General features: G+C 40.0%; 1 protein-coding gene across 5 annotated transcripts in view; it reads right to left on the bottom strand.

Moving 5' to 3' along the window:
- wdr37 (WD repeat domain 37) overlaps window positions 1-24,621 on the bottom strand; it is a 128,508-nt gene that overhangs the window by 7,711 nt on the left and 96,176 nt on the right. For all 5 annotated transcript variants that reach the window (XM_073054845.1, XM_073054843.1, XM_073054844.1 and 2 more), the window contains 2 exons: window positions 14,872-15,006; window positions 1,397-1,511 (listed from right to left, as the gene is read on the bottom strand). In XM_073054845.1, coding sequence (XP_072910946.1) covers window positions 1,397-1,511; window positions 14,872-15,006 — 250 coding nt within the window. The remainder of the gene's footprint in view (window positions 1-1,396; window positions 1,512-14,871; window positions 15,007-24,621) is intronic.

The following is a 24,621-nucleotide window of genomic DNA, read 5'->3' on the forward strand; positions in this document are numbered from 1 at the left end:
CAGAACTGAGCACAGTACTTCAAGTGGGGTCTGACTAGGGTCCTATATAGCTGCAACATTATCTCTCGACTCTTGAACTCAATCCCACAGTTGATGAAGGCCAATACACCGTATGGCTTCTTAACCACAGAGTGAACCTGTGCAGAAGCTTTCAGTGTCCTATGGACTCGGACCTCAAGATCTGCTTTAAGAAGTTCTAGAGATTTCTGCAGGTTTTTGCTGTTACCCTCGGGTTGTCTTTCATCTCCTTCAGCATTGCACGTGCTCTTGGTGTGATCTTTGCAGGATGCCCACTCCTAGGGAGAATACCAACTGTACTGAGTTTTCTCCATTTGTAGGCAATTCCTCTTACTGTGGACTGATGAACAATCAGGTTTTTAGAAATGCTTTTGTAGCCTTTTTCAGCTTCATGCATCTCTATAACTCATCTTCTAAGGTCCTCTGAAAGTTGTTTTGATTGAGGCATAGTGCACATAAACAGACCTTTCTTGAGAAGAGCAGACTTTGTCAGTAACCTGACTTTGTGTGCTTCTTAGGGCACCTCTACAACCCACACCTCCAGTCTTATTTCATTAATTGGAACACCTGATTCCAAATAGCTTTTGTAGAAGGCATTACCCCAGAGGTTCACATACATTTTTCAACTAATACATGTAATATTGGATCATTTTTCTTAATAAATAAATGAACAAGTATAGTGTTTTTTATGTGTTATTTATTCAATTGGATTCTCTTTATCTAGTTTTAGGACTTAAGTGAAGATCTGATCACATTTTAGGTCATACTTATGCAGAAATAGTGAAAATTCTCCAGGGTTCACAAACTTTCTAGCACCACTGTATTTTCTAAAGAGTGGTCAGAATCAAGGTTTGAGCACAGGGACTCTATCAAGATGTTAAAAAATGCACCTATTCATTTAGATACCTCTAGAATTCAGGGGTGTCAAACTCATTTTAGGTCACGGGCCGGATTGAGCAAAATGCAGCTTCGTGTGGGCCGGATCAGTCGGACACGTGCGAATGCAGCTTTCGTTACCTCCGTTTTTTCAGCCTGCTCTCATGTGTCTCAGTCTCTGCTATAACTACAAAGTGTTTCACTTTACAAATTCCATTTCTTATGAAGAAGACTGCCGAATAAACACTAAAAACCCTGAAAACCTGGTACCTGAATAAACTCAGCATTAGCCATATCATACGCCATAGGCGCTTCGATTACTGGGGCCAGCTTTAATAGTAATTAGATATTATCTCGCGGGCCAAAGATAATTCCACCGCGGGCCTTGAGTTTGACATATATGCTCTAGATAATCTCAGTTCTATTAGTATGACTACACTTAAAAATTACATTGACCCACTGGAGAGAGAAAAATTAAGCTTCAACATTCAAATTAAATTACCTGACGATTGCTGCGGGGAAGGCGGGCTAAACGTACGCCTGACATATCGAATAGTCGGACCTGACGATTGTCATGAGGAAGCGCTATAATCCTCTGACTAACCGAAACACTTATCCTGCAATGAGAGCAAAGAAACACATCATGAAAATATCATTTGACTTATTCCCAAACTTTATATACAAAGCAAAGCCAAGCAAAGCAGCACAAGCTATTGGAAGAGAGGAGGAAAGGAAGAGCAGAAGGTATCCCCTTCTCAAAAGATGGATTTTAAAACCCAGACTCGCTATCTTTCAGCCCCCAAGCCATCCAAGATATGCAAAGGTATGTGCCCAAAGAGCATATTCCACACCTTTGGTGGATATGAATGCCAGAGACTTACATATATTATAGAGAATGGAAATAAGCCCTTCAGCCCATCTAGTCAATGCCAACTTGGATACATTTCTAAGCTAGTCCCATTTGCCTGATAGCCCTTTAAGTCACTTAATCACGTAAAGTCTGCCAGCATCTGCTCTTCCCCCTACTCTTTTATTCTGGTTTCTGTTCCCTTCCTTTCCGGTCCTGATGAAGGGTCTCGGCCCGAAACATCGACTGTACTCTTTTTTTTATAGATGCTGTCTGGCTTACTGAACTCCTCCAGCATTTTGTGCCTGTTGCAAGGAGTTCAGGGGACTGACTACATCAGGGAGGTGGGGGCAGAGAGTTTCAGATTGGGCAATGAAGGGCTGGCAAAGACAAGAAATTAAGGTAAGTATTTAAACTGCAACCAACACTGGACATTGAGCTCCAACAGCCATAGTGATGCTCCAAAAGGATTACTGCACAGTGAATGACATCTTCTTGTAACACAGAAAGCACATCGGAGTCACTGGGGTAAGTCGTTTCAAGAAGTACCCAACTGAACTTTAGTACTGGCAAAAGTTTCATTTGAAGCCCATGAGATAGGAGCTTTTCAGCACAATTTAGATGTAGTCAACTTAACCCAGTGAAAATCAAATTGTTGATCAGATCAAATCTATTTTTAAACTGCATAACAGTAAAAGAAAATGGTGCTGCATTTGATATTTCTAAGGAGTTAGTTTCAACTGAAACTAGCATGGACATGGTAGACAAATGATTTCCTTCTGCACTACAATGTCAAGCAATTCCTAAGGGCAATATAAAATTATAAAAGGCATAGATAGAGCACTGATATCTTTTTCCCAGGGTCAAAATGTCTGACACTTGAAGGCATGCATTTAAGCTGAGAAGAGGTAAGTTCAAACGAGATGTGCAGGACAAGTTTTCTTTAAATAGAGTGGTGGGTTCATGCACTCTCTACTGTGATAGTACAGGCAGATACAATAGGGGTGATTAAGAGGCGCTCAGGCAGAATTGACCCGATGTGGGCAGAAGGGATTAATGTAAATAAATATCATTATCTTAATTAACACAGCGCATCATGATGGGCTGAAGGGCCTGTTCCGCTTCTATACTGTTTTATGTTCTACGATTAACCCAGCACACCAGGTTCTATTTTTGTTTCTCATTAATGTTTTGGCTGTACTTGCAAAGAAACTGACTGATAAAATACTGGAAGCGAAAAAGCTAAAAATTATTTGAATTAAATGGACGCTGCAATCGGAGGACAGTTCCACTCTGCTGGCTGAATGAAATAAATAGTCTTCCTAATTTCCATGATACTGATTTACACTTTACTGTTAGTATTGAGAGTGGACGTTTCCACTCTTTATTCCATTGGAGTATTTGCTGGGCATTGATAATGACTAAGAACTTTATATAAAAAAACACTGCTGCCTAAGAAAGCTCTGCTGTTGAAAGGACTTTTTAAACAAAATTCAACCTCCCACATTCAATTCCAAGACACTATCTTAATAAGCATAATAATTAGATTTCCTTTTTTAAAAGCCTTCAAGCAACAGCAAAACATGTTAATTGTCACGATCCTTAATTGCATTTATATCCTATCAAATAACTGCAGTCAGCAACAGCTAAATGTTTTTTTTTCTTCTGATAAAGAAATAATAATTTTTCCAGTACCGTTCATTGTTCAGTGCCACTCCATCAAAGACATTGTAAAAGGGCTCAAACCATGTGACATTTCCCAAGGAAAATGTTGCTAACCCTCTGCCTCAATCAGAGCATGAAGGATCCCACCCACCCTGCTCATGGATTGTTTGTCCCACTCCCATCAGGGAGAAGGCTATGTAGCATCCACACTAGGACCACCAGACTCAAAGAGAGGTACTTACCCCAAGTAGAAAGCTGATCAGCATCTCCATCCACTAACCCACTCAACATACCCCCTACCACCACTAATTTATCACTTCCTGTCAGTCACCTTATGTACAGACATTCGTGCACCTGGCATCACTTTAAGGAGTCTATGCATATAAGCTATCTGATGTATTTATATTCATTAATTTTTATTATTCTCTTTATCTTAGTGGCTTTTGTGCTGCATTGGATTCAGATTAACAATTATTTCATTCTCCTTTACACTTGTGCACTGGAAATAACATTAAACAATCTTGAATAAGGGAAACCATCTAGAGCTTTTTTTTGTTAGACACTATTTCTTTCAATTTGGCTCCATTCTAAAATTGTTAGCAGAGCACTGAAATCAGGAAGATGATTCATGTGCCAAAAAGGAAATGAGGTTATTTAATATTTCCTGTCTCCAAGATCATTGGTAGATTTCACCTTCCCAGATCTTTGGTAGACTCTTCTTTTCTATTCTAGACACACCGATTTGGAAAGGGCACTTTGGCAACAGAGTGGGTGCTGAAGCCATTTATCAGAATGGTGCCAGATCATTTACTTGGAGTAATCGAAGAAGCAGAACAGAGACATTTAAGAGAGTTTTGGGAGATATACACAAAATAGACCATAAGACATAGGAGCAGAGTTAAGTTATTTGGTCCATCAAGTCTTTCTACCATTCCATCATGACTCTCAATTATTCCTCTCAATCCCATTCTTCTGCCTTCTCTCCATAACCTTTGATGCCCTTACTAATAAGAACCTATCAACCCCTGCTTTAAATATACCCAAAGACTTGGCCTTCACAGTCATCTGTGGCAATGAATTCCCTAGATTCACCACCCTCTGGCTAACAAAGTTCCTACTCATCTATGTTCTAAAGGGACATCCTTGTTTTTTGAGGCTGTGGTCCTAGACTCTACCACTACACAAAACATCATCTTCAAGTCCGTTTTATCTAGACTTTTCAATATTCGACAGGTTTCAATGAGATACCCCCCTCCATTCTTCTGAACTCCAGCGAGTACAGGCCCAGAGCCAAACACTCCTCATATTTTAAACTTTTCATTTCCGGGATCATTCTTGTGAACTTGGAGTCTCTCCATTCTTTCTTAGATAAGGGGCTCAAAACTGTTCACAATACTCCAAGTGCATCTGACCAATACCTTATGAAGCCTCAGCATTACATCCTTGCTTTTATGTACTAGTCCTCTTGTAATGAATGCTAACAAAGTCTTGTCTTCCTTACCACTGACTCACACTGCTATTTAACCTTCAGGAAATCCTGCACAAGGACTCTCAAGTCCCTTTGCACCTCTGATTTGTAAATTTTCTCCGTTTAGAAAACAATCTAAGACTTTATTCTTTCTATCAAAATGCATAACCATACACTTCCCTACACTGTATTCCATCTGCCATTATTCTGCCCATTCTCCTAATCCGGCTAGCTCCATCTGCAAACTCTCTGCTTCCTCAACACTACCTAAGGAACTAAGGGAAAGTTTATGGAATATGTGAAGAAGAACTAGATGGAGTACACAGAGGCTAGAGCAACAAACTGTGAACAAAACAAGATAACACTGGAAAAGACTCAGAATACTGATATCTGGAATGCCTTGAGACAACCAAGGCAGATTTGACCTTAGAAAAGATAAGCATGTAAAATCTCAACATTTACAGTGCCACAACGATACAATTTAGATCAACTCAATATCTCTTCAATATCTTTTGAATATTGAAAAGTCAAGATAGAGTAGATGTAGAAAGGATTTCCCATGGTGGGGGAGTCTAGGACAAGAGGCCACAGCCTCAGGATAGAAGGGCATCCATTTGAAACAGAGATGTAGAGAAACTTCTTTTGCTAGGGGGTGGTGAATTTGTTACCACAAGCAGCTGTGGAAACAAGGTTGCTGGGTGTATTTAAGGCATTGATAGGTTCTTGATTGGACACAACACCAACCTACTTATCCCACTCCACCTGCATATCAAAGTCCCACGACTATTGTAACATTGCCCTTTTGTTATGCATTTTCTATCTCCCGTTGTAATTTGTTGGCCACGCTCTTACTACTGTTTGCAGATCTGTAAACCCAGAGGCAGAGTTAAAATGGCACTAAACGGCGACTCCTTGCATCTTCAGAAACAGCTCTATTTCCATCTTTAATATTTTTATTTTTCCCTTTCAGGGTTCTTTTGAAGACCCTGACCTGGACTTCACATACCACACGCAGACTTCGGTTCTTTGCGGGAATGGGACCCATTCTCGGGGTTTCAGGTCTGGCCAAGGGTTCAGCCTGAGAGTCAGCCTAGTGTTTGGAAACCTAAGATCTTGGGGCTCCGGTGACGGGCGGATCGAGGGTCAGTGTCACGGCAGGAGATGTGTGTCATTGAGGAGGCTGGAAAATCTTCCGCTGTGGGCCCGAAGACCCGAGATCTTTAGGCACAGAGCTTGTAAAAAGCAACAAAACAAACTTTTTAACATAGTAAACCAGCGGGTTGTTGTTAAGTCTCCCGCTCGCTGTGAAACTGGAGGACACCTCCCTCTCCCTTATTAGGGAGAGAGAGAACCTGTGGTATGTCGAATGTCAGATGAAATGTGATAGCCTTTGGGGTAACTGTAGGTCTGTGTCTTTGCTATCGCCTAGCTCACACTTGTGCTCTGTAGCGGGCGCACATTTTTTTGCCCGGGGGTGGGGGAGTGGGGTATCATTGCCTTGCTGCCTCTATGCATGGGAGGGGGGAGCTGGGGGGTGAACTTGGGGTTCTCACGTTTAACTGCCGTTCATTCTTTGGGGCACTTCTCTGTTTTCATGGATGTTTTGCGAAGAAACAGCATTTCAGGATGTACATTGTATACATTTCTCTGACATTAAACTGGACCTTTGAACTCCCAGTAGGGTCTTTTTACCCTTGCAGTTCCTTAGCTTTATCCACAATGATTCAACACCTTCCGACCCTACGTCACCTCTTTCTAATGACTTGATTTTGTTTTTTTAAAACCAACAGAGCAATTCCACCCCTTCGGCCTTCCTGCCTGTCTTTTCAATACAATGTGTATCCTTGGACATTAAGCTCCCAGTTACAATCTTCTTTCAGCCATGAGTGAGTGATGCTTACAACATCATAACCGCCAACCTGCAACTGTTCTGCAAGTTCATCTACCCTATTTCAAATACTGCATACATTCAAATATAACACCTTCAGTCCTGTATTGACGTTTCCGATTCTGTCTGCCTTTTACATTGTAACTCATCCTGTTGACTACAACTTTGCCCCATCAACAACCCCTCCTCACTACACATTGCCTGTGTTTGTAAACCAGCTACCTCAACTTTAGCACTATTATCTGCCTTTCCTACTTCTTGCTTTGAAATATATGCAGGACACTAGTCGCACCATGCTCAACCTTCTGATTCTTAACTTTGTCTAGGGTCTTACCAACATCTGCCTCCACAACCTCTCCACCAACTGTTCTGGCACCCTGGTTCCCAACCCCCTGCAACTCTAGTTTGAAACTAGCCACCATTCTCACGATAAGTGATCGGCCTTATGTGATAAGGATTTCATAAAGCTCAAACTAAAATTTATCAGAATGCATATATGTCACCATATACAACCCAGAGATTCATTTTCTTGCAGCATACTCAATAAATCTACAATAGAATCATGAAAAGACTGCACCGACTTGGGCATTCAGTGTGCAAAAAACAGCAAACTGTGAATATACAAAAATAAATAAAAATAATAATAAATAACTAATAAGTATCAAGAACATGAGATTAAGAGTCCTTGAAAGTGAGTTCATAGGTTGTGGGGCCATTTCAATGATGGGGCAAGTGAAATTGAGTGAAGTTATCCCTTTTGGTTCAAGAGCCTGATGGATGAGAGGTAATAGCCATTCCTGAGCCTAATGGATGAAGGGCAATAACCATTCCTGAGCCTGATGAATGAGCAGCAATAACTGTTCCTGAACCTGGTGGTATGAGTACTGAAGCTCCTGGTACCTTCTACCCATTGGAAGCAGCAAGAAGAGAGCATGACCTGGCTGGAAGAGTATCCCTGATGACGTTGCTTTCCTGCGACAGTGCTTCATACAGATATGCTCAATGGTAGGCAGGGCTTTATCTGTGATGGACTGAGCTATATACACTACTTTTTGTAGGATTTTCTGTTCAGAGGTATTGGTGTTTCAATACCAAGCTGTGATGCAGCCAGCCTTACTATAGATAACATCACCAAAACATACTTTATACCTTCTATGAGCAAAAGCTTTGATAAAGGACCAAGTTTAAGAATTTTACTCTTATCCTGCCTTTATGAATGTGTAATTTCAAAAAAAAAATGTCAGAGTAACAATCAGGAGTTTAGTGTAAGGTGACTGGTTCAGTCCTGCCATCCCCCTACTGACCCTGTCACTTAGTACAGTCATGGCTTTAACTTGAGACATAATCAGAGTTACTCCGCCTTTAATTAGAAGGTACTTCCTCAAAATCAGTTAAAGGACACTTGACAGATTTGGAAAATGTGAGAAAAAGAATTAAGTTCTCGATATGAAAGAGAATGCATGACATGGCAAGACAAACAAAGCAAAGGCTTCCCATCTATCCTTTAAGATATTTCTTATAAAAAGAGCTAAGTTCACAAATATCCCTACAAGAAGTGCATTGACATAGGCATTTCTGAATTTTAACTGTAATCCAGATCTAATAAAAAGGCACAGATGTGCAAATGTCATTGCAAACCAAGAACAATAATGTCAAAATTTACTTAAAGCTTTGCTTTTTCACTTGCATTTTAATCTGTAACCTTTGCAGTGCTAGAGTTTCCTTTTGACTTTGTGATGTAGGACCAGCTGTACTATATTTTTAATTCCCCCTCTTAAAATACTAATGCTCATAGGTAATACAAGCAATTATAATCTCCTTATTCCACCTCTTCCATATGGTCCCCTCCTCTGGGTATGCTGGTTCATTCAACAACCAATAACATCCACGTCCACAATCCTTGAATGTGGATTTAGGCACAGGCTTCTGGTATTGTGCTAAAGTGAGCCGGGGACTCAGCCTAATGCTATCCACACCTGACATTCACAACCACTCCAGCAGGAGCTATAAGATTAAAGATTAAAGCCTTGGATGATTGTTCTTTCATTTGCCCAGAATTATTGGGTTTCTACAAGATCAATAGCATTAAATGGAGATCAAACTCAACAAAGGACACATCTAATGGCCAACCCCATGAACCACTTTCTCTGGAGGTGGAATTTTCTAATTTATCAAATCATTCTGTCTTACCACAAGCATAGAGTGATCTTGAGCTTTGACAATGATGAGAATGGGGTAAGCACTGCATAAAAGAAATCAACTTCATGTTTTAGTTTGTTAGGAGTATACTATAAGTGGGAGCAGCAGGAAGCCTTTTGGTGTTTGGCACTTCTGCCATTCAATAATATCAAGGTTAATGTTCTACCTCAAACAATTAACCTTCCCTTTGGTGAACTAGAAAAGATATACCAGGAATTGGAATATTATCGTCACATGTATCAAGATACAGAGAAAATCTAGTCTTGTATACTGTGCATACTGATCATATCATTACACAATGCATTGAGATAGAACAATGTAAAACAATAACAATACAAAATAAAATGTTAACAGATATAGAGAAACTGCATTTCCGGTAAAAATAAAAATAAGGTGCACAATTGTAACAAGTTACACTGTGAAGTATAGAGAACATCTTATTGCACAAGAGGTCTATTCAAAAGTCTGATAGCAGCTGGAAAGAAGCTTGAGCCAAATTGTACCTGCTTTCACACTTTGCATCTTCTGCTCAATAGAACAGTGGAGAAGACAGAATGCCCAGGGTGGGTGGAGTCTTTGAAATATCTGCCCAGAGTGCTGAAAGCAGAGGGGTGGATGTGTAGAATGATAAAATCAAGTTGGAAATTATGGAAAGCATGAAGAGTTGAACGTGAGGAGTAGTGACTCCTTGAGGTGGAGGGAAGGCCATGGTTAAAAAGATGGTGAGGATCTTTCCCCTCTCGACCATCCTAAACACAGATGCTCCTCAACCCTCTGAGTTCCTCAAGCAATTTATGTGTGTTTTTTTTTCGCGTGTTAGAGATATAAAGTGGGAACAGAAGGGACAAGACATAAGGAATGGAATCTGTGAGGGAAGAACCATCTGCAATAATACATCAACCACTTGTGGATCTTCAAAGTTCAAAGTAAATAATTTATTATCAAAGTGCGTATATTTCATTATATACTACAGTACACTGAGATCGAAGACTAAAACACTGGAGGCAGTGGATTCAGAGTCAGAGTGAAACAGGATGAAAACAGGTTTGTTAGCCCATCTCGTCCATGCTGATCAAACTGCCTAACTGAGCAGGTCCCATTTGCCTGCATAATTCTCTGAGCTCTTCCTATCTATACACCTATCTAAATGTCTTTTAAACACTGTAATTGTACTCACTTCCACTATTTCCTTTGGCAGGTCATACCACACAACCACTACCCTCTGTATGAAAAAAATACCCTTGAGAAGTTTTCCCTTCAAATTCATGCTCTCTAGTGTTAGACTTCTGTCACGTGGGAAAAAGAAACAGTGACCATTCATTTTATCAATGCCCCTCATGATTTTATAAACCTCTATAAAATCACCACTTAGGCTTCGACATTCTAGGGAAAAAGAAGTCCAGGCCTAACCAATCTCACCTTTTAGATCAAGTCGTCTAAACCCAGGAACGTTGTTGTGAACCTCTTCTGCATCCTTTCCACCTGAATGACATCCCTCCTATATCTGGCAGCCAGAACTGCACACAGTATTCCAGGTGTAGTCTCATCATTGCCTATACATTTAAAACATGACATCCCAACTCTTGTACTCAATACCCTGTACCCTGGTTGATCAAAGCAAGCATGCCAAATGCCTTCTTCATCAACCTTGTCTACCTGGGTTACTTCCTTTAGGAAAGTATGTACTTGTATCCAGAGGTGTCCCTATCCTACAACACCAGGGCCCTGCCATTTACTATGGTAGACCTGCCTTGGTTTAACTTACCAAAATGTAACACTTTGTATTTATCTAAGTTAAATTCTAGTGAGAGCTAAGAGACCATAGTATCATGGAATTACACAACATGGAAACAGGCCTTTTAGCCCAATGTCTATAATGACTAGGGTGCACCCTTCCACATTAATCTCACCTTCCAGCACTTGTTCTACTATGTCTTAGCAAATCAAGTACTTACCGAGAGATTTAAAGGCTGTCAGTGATCCTGGCACAGACAGTACATTCCAGGTATTGTTATCACTCAAATTGGGTATGACGTTCTCCCAAGGGATTATTCCCTTCATGGAGAATGCCTTTGTATAACTTTGTTTAGTATGGGGAGGCTGATCCATGAGCAGCCTCCACATGGACCACAACAGAACGAGGTTAGGATCCAGTGCCGTGGAATGCAAGATGGCGGGGTCCTTTCACTGCTACAGCCTTTCTCCACCTTCACTGCTGCTGAGATATGCCATTGCCTTCCATCAGCTCCACTGTTGAGGTCTTGGCTGAATCGCTCTTTGTCTAGAACCTTCCCCCATGACCTTACCACCATGGTGACCCTAACAGGAACCAAGTTCCAGATGACATCAACCTTGGAATCTCAGGAACTCAAGTCTCTCCACCACAAAAAAAGTGTATATCTTTGGAGAAGATTCAAGATGAAGAAGGTCCCCCTCATGTTCCCCTAAATCTTTCTTCCTTACTCTAAATCTATGTCCTTCAATTTCATCAATTTTAAGTTGCACTTCAAGTCAGAAGCGCTCTACTGACAACAGATGGGGCAAAGCTCGGTTATTGGTGCCTTGAAACCAGTCACTCCAGGCAGATGGGGCTCATCAGCAGTAGTTGGCTGCTTATCTAGAAGCAGGAAAACTCTGATCTCAAACCTCCACTGCCTTGCACCTATACCCACTCATGGGGACGGCTTCTGGACGAGAAAAAATCCAGAGCTGGAATCCCTAAGTTCAACACTGACTGGCAACTCCTGCAATGCTGCTGGTGCCAAACTGTATCGGTCTCTGCCACTCCTTTGGATTTATCAGCTGCGCAGAAAAGAGGAGCTACATGGGCTACAGCTTGCTCTCCATATCGCAGTGCCCTGGCTTGTGTGTCACATCGACAGCTGGAATGCAACATTCATGGTTGACCCCAACCAGCGGAAGGGCTCAGAAGTTGCATGGCCTTAAACAAATCAGAATCGGGGACTTCAGGTACTGGAAACAGTTAATACTTTTCTTTCCACAGTAACACTCAAAAGAAGCCTAATAAAATGCTACTGAACGTCGCAAGCACTATGTGACCTCAAAATCCTGTAAAATGGTATAGGCATGATTAGAATTTAATTCCACTTTTACAATAATTATCTCTCCTCACTATCAGGAAAAGGAAATACTAGTGGCTTGTCTGTCTGTCCATTCCAAAATGAAAGAAGCAGAGTTGCTCGAGTGGCACCACTGATCTTCACCCAATTTTATGGGTGTGCTTTATAGATAAGTTTCTTTATTAAGCCAGGTTTGGTATTAAATGAGAAAATTGGAAAGTAGAAAACTAGAATTTAAATAAATTAACTACAGGAGGGAAGTCTCAAGCAGTGAAGTGCTTTCCACTTCTTGCTTAATTAGAACCTTTTACTCAAACTTTTCTTCCATAAATATGAAAATATAAATTTGTCTTACAGTTCTGACAAAGATCCATATACCGTAAATATTAACCCATCTGCAGCTCTCAGCAGATATTGCTCAACCTGCAGATGCTTCCACGATTCCGTTTATGAATCAGGAAATTCAATGGTGCATGTCACCTCCAGTGCCCAGATATAAAATCTATACTGATTGACTCTCTTGCTTAATTGTTCACATAGTAACTGAGTCAATACACGATTTGGAAAATATAAAGTGGATATAGACCCCTCGTACTATATTCAACACAACTGGGAAACATGTTCAGTTTGATATCAGTTTAGAAACATAGAAACATAGAAAACCTACAGCACAGTACAGGCCCTTCGGCCCACAAAGCTGTGCCAAACATGTCCTTACTTTGAAACTACCTAGGCTCACTCATAGCCCTCTATTTTTCTAAGCTCCATGTATCCATCCAGGAGTCTCTTAAAAGACCCTATCGTTTCCACTTCCACCACCGCTGCCGGCAGTCCATTCCATGCACTCACCACTCTCTGCATTTATATTTAAAAAAACTTACCCCTGACATCTCCTCTGTACCTACTTCCAAGCACCTTAAAACTATGTCCTCTTCTGCTAGCCATTTCAGCCCTGGGAAAAAGCCTCTGGCTATCCACACAATCAATGCCTCTCATTATCTTATATACCTCTATCAGGTCACCTCTCATCCTCCGTCACTCCAAGGAGAAAAGGCCAGGTTCACTCAACCGATTCCTATAAGGCATGTTCCCCAATTCAGGCAACATCCTTGTAAATCTCCTCTGCACCCTTGCTATGGTTTCCACATCCTTCCTGTAGTGAGGTGACCAGAATTGAGCACAGTACTCCAAGTGGGGCTTGACCAGGGTCCTATATAGCTGCAATATTACCTCTCGGCTCCAGATACACAAATCTGAAGAATCATAGTGGAGCAGCCAAAATTAATAAAGGTTAACGCAAACTGTGGGAGACACAGTTATGACCCAAAATGCCAACAGATTATTCAGAACTTCAAATAAGTCTGACTAATTTTCCCAATACTTCTTGGAAATGTTGGAATCCTTCAATCCTCTGATGAAGGGTCTTTGACCCAAAACATTAGCTCTGTTTCTCTTCCCACAGATTCAACCTGACATGATTTTCCAGGATTTCCATTTTAATTTTAGAAATCCTTCCAGATATATTTTGATAGATATTCAATTTACCACCAAGAGAAATTAAATATATGTAGACAGCCATACAGGACTCCCTGTGTTAGAATATAACATTCAATCCATCTTTAGCAGCTTTTTTGAAAGATTATTGGGTGAAAATTAAGATCACGTAATTCACGTATTAACAATTTTCTAAAGTTTGACATTAGGACTAGCAGAACACTTGGTTCCAATGAATAATCCCAGTTATCAAAACACCCCAGATTTTATATTGGCATGCCAGCTCCCATAGAATTTGGGTAGAATTGATTAGGTGGATTAAAAATTGGCTGAGGTACGAAGCAGAGAATGGTTGTTTCTCAGAATGGAGGCTAGTGCCACAGGAGTCAGTGTTGGGACCCTTGTTATTGATTTATATAAATGATGCAGATGAGAGTGCTCAAGGTTTGATCATTAAGTTTGCATTTCACATGATATTAAGTGGTGTTGTCAATAGTGATAGGTTTAGGAGGAGCAGTGTAAGATTTAAAAGGGACCTGAGGGGCAATTTTTTCACAAAGGTGGTGTGCCAGTAGAAGTGATTAAGGCAGATACATTTTTATCATTTAAGTAGTACTTGGAAGGGTGGGGTATAGAGGGAGATGACCAAATGCAGGAACTTGGAAGTAGCTGGGCGTACACTGTGGTTGGCATAGACTCACTGGGTTGAAGGGCCTTTATCTGTGCGTTATTGCTCGATGACTCTAAATACTGCATGAACTTAAAGGTTACAAGCTTTGAACATACTTAATATGTCAATAGTGAGAGGCATCTTCAGACCAAATTTGCTGAAGAAAAAAGCTTCAAATTCTGATTTTGTTAATACTGTAAGAGTGTAGAACTTAAAAAGTCTTGAATTTGCCATGCCGGGAAACAAATTTTTATTAGTATGTTTAAGTATCTCTTCCAGTAATGACTGAAAGATAGCCTAAGACCAAATGTGTTTCTGTCACATACACACACAGAGTTTCAGATCATTGCTGGCATTTCTCTCCAAGTCACATTTAGGTGTTTTGATAGGAAACAGAAGTTGAAGACTACAGATGTGATTTGTGAATTTAAAGTAAAACGGAGAAAGACAGTAATAGTGGATTCAAAGCAGAAAACAACTAACCTTTGCCTTGGCCTAGGAACAATATATAGTATAGAATTAAAATGGACAGACGCATGGCATAATAATAAAGGTTCTAAGGGAGAAGAGGACATTGGGCAAGAGAATGAATCAAGTGACCGGGAGAAAGAAATTTATTTAATAACCTATGATTTATCATATCAAGATACAATTAAAAACATTCACCTGTTGACAGCTGAGTCGGTACGAATGGTTGCTATAGGAGATCGCATGTTCTTCAGATCCCAGACCTTCACCGTTCTGTCGTCACTGCCTGATACAACGTTATCCCCCACAGTAAAGACAGCCGATGTTACAGTACTGAAAGAGATTTTAAAAAACAGTAAATAGCTTAACATCAAAACATCAGACAGCTTTGAGCTATGAAATTGCTACCCAAGTTTCTTATCATTTATCTTAACAGTAAACCTTTGCACATTTGAAGCTGGTGAAGGATGATACTGAGTAACTAGTTCTTCCGCTGACTAAGTATCATCATCTTGGGTTATAAGCACTAACCAGCTTTTAAACTGCTAGTGACCTAGAGGCATGTGCACATGTGCAAGTGAGTAAATTAGGTGGCATCTTTGTTTGGTATTTCCCAGATATTTGTATTTTATGATTTAAAGTCTTCACATACAGTATATACAAAAGATTGAAATGGCTCCATTAAATTCCCTGCTTTCAATATTCCCAGGAAATTCTGAGATTTATTATTCAACCTCAAAAGAAATTACATTGAAAAATAAAAGTTAAACACCAGCCATTTGATTTCCAAGACAGCCCAGAAATCCAATGAGATTCCAATCTTTGACCCTCAAAGGAAATTTCAACTTTATGAACCGAGACCAGAATCATCTGGCTTGGAACCAAATTTGCCATCACCCCAAATTAGACAATAGATTACTGCAACCGTGCCCTGTAAAGAGAACAGTGCCCGCAGAATGGGCAGAAATAATTAACATAAAACAACAAACATGATGTCACTCCTTGACCTTTACTAAGACTAAGTGAAGGATACTTAAGTGAGTCTGCTTCCCCTCATAATTAACGATATAGCTGCAGAATAAGGACTGCCCATTTAAGACAGAGACATGGAGAAATTTCTTGTCTGAATCAAGAATCTTTGCATTTTTCCATTTCAGAGGTTATGAAGTCCAAATTACTGAGTTCAAGGCCTAAACAAACTTTTGGTCTCTGGAAAAGTGAACATTTATGAAGCACAGACAGAAAAGTGGAACTGAACTAACATCAGACAAGTCTAAAATATTTATGGCTGGTAATCTGGCTTGAGGAGTCAAATGGAAAACTTCTGCTCCTCTTCCGTATGCCTGAGACAGAAGATCAATTAAACTTGAATCTGAAATTGGTAGAACAGTTCTGGTCAATCTGTGCTTGGCTTGCTGTTTATTATATTGCAGTGTCTAAACTATCAAAGTACTTTATTTGCTTTTCTGGGTTCAGTTGCAGCACGAAACAATTCACTTCCCCTTGAAATTATTTTTGACTGCAATGTTGTGCTCCGTGCATGCTGCTAGTTAAAGCAAATAGACTTTGTCTTTGTCTGGGCCTGATGGACCTACAAAAAAAGATGAGATCACAAATGAACATTTAATGAAGTTTAATATTTTGTAAATTACAATGTCAGTTGTTTCTGTCTGCGTGCTACTCAAGGAAAGCAGATTTTACATACTGATCTGGATGCTGATTGAATTTAGCAGCATCCAAGCCACTAGAGGCCTTTTTTATGCAGGCACACTTAATTCAAATTGACATTAAATTAAGGTTTAATAAGGATTAAACCACAGTAATGGAGCAAGGTTCTTTAATTTAATACCACCCTTAAGCTAAAGCATACTACTTTAGCATAAAGGTGTCAACTTTGATGCAAAGACACTGAAGCATTTTTTTAAACAATTGGTGGACAAGATAGAGTGTATTAATCACATTCCATTTATAAATAACGCACTGTTTTTAATGAACTGTAATGATTCCAATATAATTAACTAATGAAAATATTGAGATCACAGCAGGTCAATTAGCCTCATGAAAAGTGAAGATGGTTAACTCCTCAGGTTAAAAAAAAGCCTGTTCAAAGATTATTCATAACAAAACGGTAAAAGCTTTCTTTTTTTTCCCAACGAATTTGGATCACCAGTACTTTCAGATTTTATTCTAGATGCACAATTCAAAGTAAGTCTAACTTCCATGTCTGACAGTGAAACCACACTAAGTTAGAGAAATCCTCCCAAGCAAAATCTGAGCAGTTGCATGCCAGTCATAATGAGCATGGATTCCCCGGACAAAATGCAGCCAAACTGGCCATTTGTATAATGATCTCCGCAGAAAACAAGTCTTTGCACTATTGCAATAATTGTTACGAGACTGCCATTCAAAAGCTCACACTTCATTCACACAGCGGTCTTCTGTTTCACAGAATCTGTATGTGATTCGTACAACACAAATAATGAAGCTAAGATAATCAAACTGGCAGCCAGCAAAACCCAATTTCAGCTGTCTCACTATTCTTGGAAGCTACAATTAGCGTGACAATTCTACCTTCCAGTCTAGCATCCAAGATCTTTAGTGAGACTCTTGTAATCTATGTTTATGAGAGAAATGGACCCATGAAGATGGACAACTGCCAACAACTAAACTGAATGGTACAAACTGGTAAACTCTCACTTCTAATGGTCCCTGCCATAACCCGCATGTAATTTATTTTCATTAAACTTGAATGTTTAATTAAATATGCAAATGAAGGATTTAGGTAGGCTTTTTCATCATTTTCAAAAGAAATGTATAACAAAAGCAGCTTTCAGTCTCAATAAACATGGAGTAACTTGAATTAATTCAATATATTTCCAATACATAGCAAAATCTAAAATCATACAGAAGAGAAACATCCATGCCAAGAGGCACTTAATGACTAATCCCATTGTTTTCCTTTTGAACCCTAAAAAAACTACTCCTTCTCCTCCACCCATACTATAGGCAATCTAGAGAAAGTGTCTGGCACACTGGAGAAAGCCAGACTTGGCACACTTAGTCAAAAGGAGAACAAGCAAACTCCACGTGGACAGCATCCTTGCTCAGGATCACTCTAGAACTGTGAAGCTGCAGTACTAACTGCATGACTGTTCCACACAACTATTTATAAAACCTTATTATTTAAACTCTGGGCTATTCAAATCCAGCTGTCTATTTTTCTCCACAGACCACTAACTTAATCCAGCAGTTTTTTATGCTCCAGATTCCAGTATCTGGGGTCTCGTGTCTCAACCACTGTACTTAGACACTGATGATTAAAATTTTAAGAAGACCTATCTAGATACGTTTAGTCCATTCACAATTGAAACAAAGAAACACTTAAACACAGGAGGAGGCCGCAGAATACATACTAACTTTGCCAGCCTTGAAGTAGCTGTCTAAATAGACACTATCCATTCCATCCCATTCCAGATGGAATTTAATGCAGACAAATGCGAGGTTTTGCACTTCAGTAGGACCAACCAGGGTAAGTCTTACACAGTAAACGGTAGGGCACTGAGGACTGTCGTAGAACAAAGGGATCTAGGAATATAGGTCCATAATTCATTGAAAGTGATGTCACCGGTAGATAGGGTTATAAAGAAAGCTTTTGGCACATTGGCCTTTATATCAATGTATTGAGTATAGGAGTTGGAATGCTACGTTTAAGTTGTATAAGACATCGGTGAGGTTTAATTTGGAGTACTGTGTGCAGTTTTGGTCACCTACCTGCAGGGAAGATATAATCAAGGCTGAAAGAGTGCTGAGAAAATTTATAAGGACGTTCCCAGGTCTGGAGGACCTGAGCTATAAGGAAATATTGAATAGGTTAGGGCTTTATTCTTTATAAAGTAGGAGATTTGATACAGACATACACAATTATGAGGGGTACACATAGGGTGAATGCAAGCAGGCTTTTTCCACTAAGATTCTGTACGACGATAACCAGAGATCATGGGTTAAGGATGAAAGATGAGAAGTTTAAGGGGAACATAAGGGGAAACTTCTTTACCCAGAGGGTTGTGAGAGTGTGGAATGAGCTGCCAACACAAATGCGAGCTCAATTTCAACATTTAAGAGAAGTTTGGATAGGTACAGGGATAGTAGGGGGATGGAGGGCAATGGTCCCGTCACAAGTCGATGGGAGTAGGAAGTTTACATGGACTAGGTTGGCGAAGGGCCTTTTTCTGCACTGTACGACTCTATGACTCTTACTTGACAACCTGGAATTTTTCAATTTAAAGAATTAATCCAATGCCCTATTGAAAATTACCATTGAAGACATCCCATTAGCATTTAAGATGGCACACTCTGAACCATTACAGCTATCACACAAAGCTGTCACCTCTTCTTGTTCTTGGGTTTGTTAAACTAAATCTGTTCCCTTCTGGTTTCTGTCACTTCTACCACATATCTCAAAAGTTTGTAAGGTGTTTTTCCAGATCCCCAATTTTATTTTGTTTTAAAAATACAAAAATGGTTGAAGTTTTTTTTAATCATGATATTACATTGGTTAGAACAGGGAGTTTTGACGAAAAATTGACTACCAAAAAAAAATTGAAATCAGGTTTATTAACTGGGTGCAATTTTTGAAAATAAATTACATTATTAGGTTTATTGCAATAGTAATAACACTCACTAGATATTCCAGGAAGTATACTGTTGCACACAAAAAATAAAATGCAATCATCTACAGCTTCTGTCAAGTTATTGAGAATACACCTTGTACTAAATATATGTGTCAATTCAATTTGCCATAGCTGCATCACTCTAAACCACGAAGCCGGAGAAAATAACACTTTGTTCAACTAAGATGACAATCATCTGTTCACAGATACTTGTCAGCCACCTCCACTCTCATTACAGTTTATCTAATAGATGCACGGAGACCAAAAGCGGAAACATTTATAGAAATGGATTTTGAATATGATGCAGGGTGATGCTCAAAATAATTAAGGTTTATAAAGCAGCACCAGGTAAACAATGCTGCAGATTGCAAGGCAAGGGTACAGGAACAATCCTCATGCAATGTGGCTAATAAATGCGGTAAAAAGAAACAAGCTTCTTGTTCATCGCAGGTAATCTAAATATAACCATGGCCAACTGGACAGTTGTTGTTACCGCTTGGAAAGCTGCTTAGACTCAGTCTAAACTTGTGTTACTTAACTTTCAGTTTCCAAACCAATAGCTGACATTCATGCCAGAAAGTCACAAAATGCAGATGGAAACACCATTTAATTAGATTGGTCAAAATTGAGGAAAGGTTAACTAATCATGGAAATGATTTATTAAATTATAATGGCAGTCTTAAAACTTTAAATTTTATATGGGAAAAACACCAAAATTGTAAATTCACTTCAGCAGTGTTATTTTTGTTGTTCCTTTCCTCGTCTTGTCGCACATCAGGCAACAACCTTGCTGTTTCTTTAGCATTTTAGTCTGTTTTTTTACAAGGCCAAGTTGCTAGCTCGACCCTCAACCCAGCACGGATAGAAAGCGATCAAGGAGCTGGCCAGATCTGAATCCGGGACCACTTGCCTTGCAGTCCAGTGACAATACTACTACACCACCAGCCTGCATTACATTAAAGTGAGAGAGCTACCACAAGAAGAAATATTTAAAAGCCACTGAGTACTGAAATAGAAGCCAATATGCTGTGTGATCTGAGAATACAAACCTGTTACCATCATTTCAGTCCAACATAATCATAATCAGGGTAATAAATTTCAAATGTATTGGTAACCCCAATACTGAAAAGGACAGTTGTGCAAAGCCTCATCAAAAATAACTTACCCATAAAGATGAAAATAAGAATTCATAAACCTGCCATTAAGCTATTACACTGAACCATAAAGTTCCATGAAACAGTTGGTTTATTATTTAGTCAAGAGGTAAATCTGAAACACAGTAAAGACTATTCCTCTTGTCAAACCTGAGGAGCGATAAGACCCCTCATTTGCTTTATCAATCATAGGCTATAAATTTAAAAGCTGAATCCCACTGGGGTGCAGCATGATACTGTTATTCCCAGGCAAAGCTGATGTCTCTGCCAAAGCACAACAAAACTCATTTATCTTGTCCTAGAGAGCAACGGAGCATACACTTCCAGCTGACAGTGCGGCAGTTTCTCCTCACACACCACTGACTGTTCTGGAACATTCTGCTCCCTGAGCGGGTCTCAATCACCGAAAATACTGTAATGCTAGCACTCCTCATTAGAACTAACAGCTGTCTCTACAGCTAAAAAAACAGAAACCATTCTGCTTCAAAATCTGCAAAAACTTTTACACAATAAAATGGTGATAATGTAATTAAAGATTTGCATAACAACTAAAAATAACTCCTCACTGAATTCCAGCATCCTGTGAATTTCAACAAATGATATAAGTTGTGATTGAACAGAGTATTCTATTAAAAAATACACAATAAAAATAGAATTGGAATATTACAATGTGCCCATAAATTCTGAATGCAAAAATGAGAACTCTCTAGTTATGCAAAATCACAATTAGAGTACTGGATTCACCCAAAGAAAACTACTTGTACAATGAAAGTTATACTTTTGTCTGTTATTCACTGATGAATGGAGATGGAGAAGGAGAAAAAAATACTCTACATTGACAGAACTCGGTAACCATTGTGTACATACACAATACAGACCCCCTTGAAAAATATGTTTGGGAACAAATGGGCTTGGGATGAGATTCTCTAGCTGAAGTTATTCTGTTGGAAGACAATCCTGCCAACCAACAATGTACTTGCTGACATTTACTCTGCTAAAGGTAAAAGAAAATGTGTTCAAAGTGCAGGTTGTGACTGGATTAGTTAGGGGCAAGTAAAGAAAGTCTACATGTGGTTAGACTACTATTCCAAGATGGTGCTGTTCTTGGAAACATTTGGGAGACTGAAAGCATACAGCCGTGACCAAGGAACTTCTGGTGGATACCTGGAGTGATTAGGACAATCTGCCACTACAAACAACTATGTAGAAGTTGCCAGTGATCCATTTAGAAACCAGGGAATGTTAGAGGGAGAAAAAGCCATGATTACAATTGGAGAAGCCTCCAAATTTAATGAAACACTTAAAAATTTAATTGGCAAAGCTGAAGGATACAGCATTGCAAACCATTCTGTAAAAGTTGTTAAAACTAGCTAGAGTTTGCTGAAAGTTGTCACTGCTAACACACTGTGCTTTTTAATGTGGCCATTATAGGTATTTCCAGAGATGACCATTTTGTCCATGAATTCAGCGAGTTCATTTGTAATAAACTATTAAGTCCTCAATTCAACAATTTGCCACATCAAGTCACACTGTCTAAGGACACAGTCGATAATGATTCACATGACCACTTTACCTAAAGCGGCTTGAGGGATATACACAAAGCTACAGACAGAGCAGCCAGTTCCCATTACAACACAGTGGTTAAGATTCCCAGAGGATTGGAGGTAGTCACAGTGTACACCTTAATGATGCACGCAAGTCTGAGTCTTGTCCATAGTCATAGAGGGGAACAGCACAGAAACAAGCTCTTTGACCAATCTAGTCTGTGCAAAAATGTTAATCTGCTTTGTCCCATCGATCCACACATAGAAACATAGAAAACCTACAGCGCAAAACAGGCCCTTCAGCCCACAATGCTGTGCCAAACATGTACTTACATAGAAATTACCTAGGGTTACCCATAGCCCTCTATTTTTCTAAGCTCCATGTACCTATCCAGGAGTCTCTTAAAAGACCCTATCATATCCGCCTCCACCACCATTGTCGGCAGCCCATTCCACACACTCACCACTCTCTGCGTAAAAACTTACCCCTGACATCTCTGTACCTTCTTCCAAGGACCTTAAAACTGTGCCCTCTCGTGTTAGCCATTTCAGCCCTGGGGAAAAAGCCTCCAACTATCACATGATCAATGCCTCTTATTATCTTATACACCTCTATCAGGTCACCTCTCAACCTCCACCACTCCAAGGAGAAAAAGCCGAGTTCATTCAACCTGTTCTCATAAGGCATGCTCCCCAATCCAGGCAAAATCTTTGTAAATCTCCTCTGCGCCCTTTCTATAGTTTCCACATCCTTCCTGTAGTGAAGTGACCAGAACTGAGCACAGTACTCCAAGTGGGGTCTGACCAGGGGCCTATAAAGCTGTAACATTACCTCTCAGCTCTTGAACACAATCCCACAGTTGATGAAGGCCAATGCCTTCTTAACCACAGAGTCAATCTGCACAGCAGCTTTGAGTGTCTTATGGACTCATACCCCAAGATCCCTCTGATCCTCCACACTGACAAGGGTCTTACCATTAATGAGCAAACACGAGGAAATCTGCAGATGCTGGAAATTCAAACAACAACACACACAAAATGCTGGTGGAACACAGCAGGCTAGGCAGCACCTATAGGGAGAAGTGCTGTCGATGTTTCGGGCCGAGACGTCAACAGCTCTTCTCCCTATTGGTGCTGCCTAGCCTGCTGTGTTCCACCAGCATTTTGTGTGTGTTGTTGTCTTACCATTAATACTATGTTCTGCCATCATATTTGACCTACCAAAATGAACCACCTCACACTTATCTGGGTTGAACTCCATCTGCCACTTCTCAGCCCAGTTTTGCATCCTATCAATGTCCTGTTATAAACTTTGATAGCCCTCCACACTATCCACAACACTCCTAACCTTTGTGTCATTAGCAAATTTACTAACCCATCCCTCCACTTCCTCATCCAGGTCATTTATAAAAATCATGAAGAGAAGGGGTCCCAGAACAGATCCCTGAGGCACACCACTGGTCACTGACCTCCATGCAGAATATGACCCCGTCTACAACGACCCTTCGCCTTCTGTGAGCAAGCCAATTCTGGATCCACAAAGCCCCTTCCTTTTCCTAACTTCCACCCACAGAGACTCAGTAGTCAATCTCTCCATGACTTCCTCCTTTTCTGTAGCCGTGATACCATCTCCGATCACCAGTGTCATGCCACCACCTCTTTTGCCTTCCTCCCTGCCTCAGGGATCATGGCCCTCCGTACCCCATCCATGAATCTATACAAATCTCTCTTAAATGTTCCAATTCAACCTGTATCCACAACTTAGCTGGCAGCTCGATCAACAATTGCACCATCCTCTGAATGACGAAGTTCCCTGTCAGGTTCTCTTTAAATATTTCACCTTTCACCTTAAACCTATGTCTTCTAGTTCTACTCTCACGCCAGTCTCAGTGAAAAAAGTTTCCTGGCATTTATCCTGTTGATACCCCTCATAATTTTCTATACCTCTATCAAATCTCCCATCATTCTTACACTCGAGAGAGGGAAAAAAAGCCCTAAACTATTCAACATTCTCTTATAACTCAGGCCATTAAGTTCTGGCAGCATCCTTGTAAATTTTCTCTGTACTCTTTATTCCTCAGAGTCAGAATGCTACAGGCACAAGATGAGGGGCCATCTAGCCTGAGAGATGCAGAATAGGAAGGGGGAAATGTTACTTCAGATTCAGATTCAGTTTATTGTCATTTAGAAACCACAAATGCAATGCAGTTAAAAAATGAGACAATGTTCTCCGGAATGATATCACAAAAAAGCACACAACAAAACAGACCACACAAGAAAAACCATGTAACGTTTGGTAATCCCCAATCCAGAGTCCAGAGAGGCTGCTGCGTATCAATATCGCGCTACCATCTTAGCACGTTCCCCGGAAAGGAGCTCCAAACCCATCAGACAAAACAAGACTACCCAGACACACCAAGTCAAGAGACGAGCACTACCACCCAACAAACCAAAAACCTACACAAAACCACATAGTTATAGTTAACGTTTAGTTGCAACAGTGCAGACAATACCATAATTGATAAAAGACTGACAAAAATCACATAATTATAACATTTAGTTACAACATTGCAGACAATA

This window comes from Hemitrygon akajei, chromosome 8 (assembly GCF_048418815.1).
Source record: "Hemitrygon akajei chromosome 8, sHemAka1.3, whole genome shotgun sequence".
NCBI classification, from domain to species: Eukaryota; Metazoa; Chordata; class Chondrichthyes; order Myliobatiformes; family Dasyatidae; genus Hemitrygon; species Hemitrygon akajei.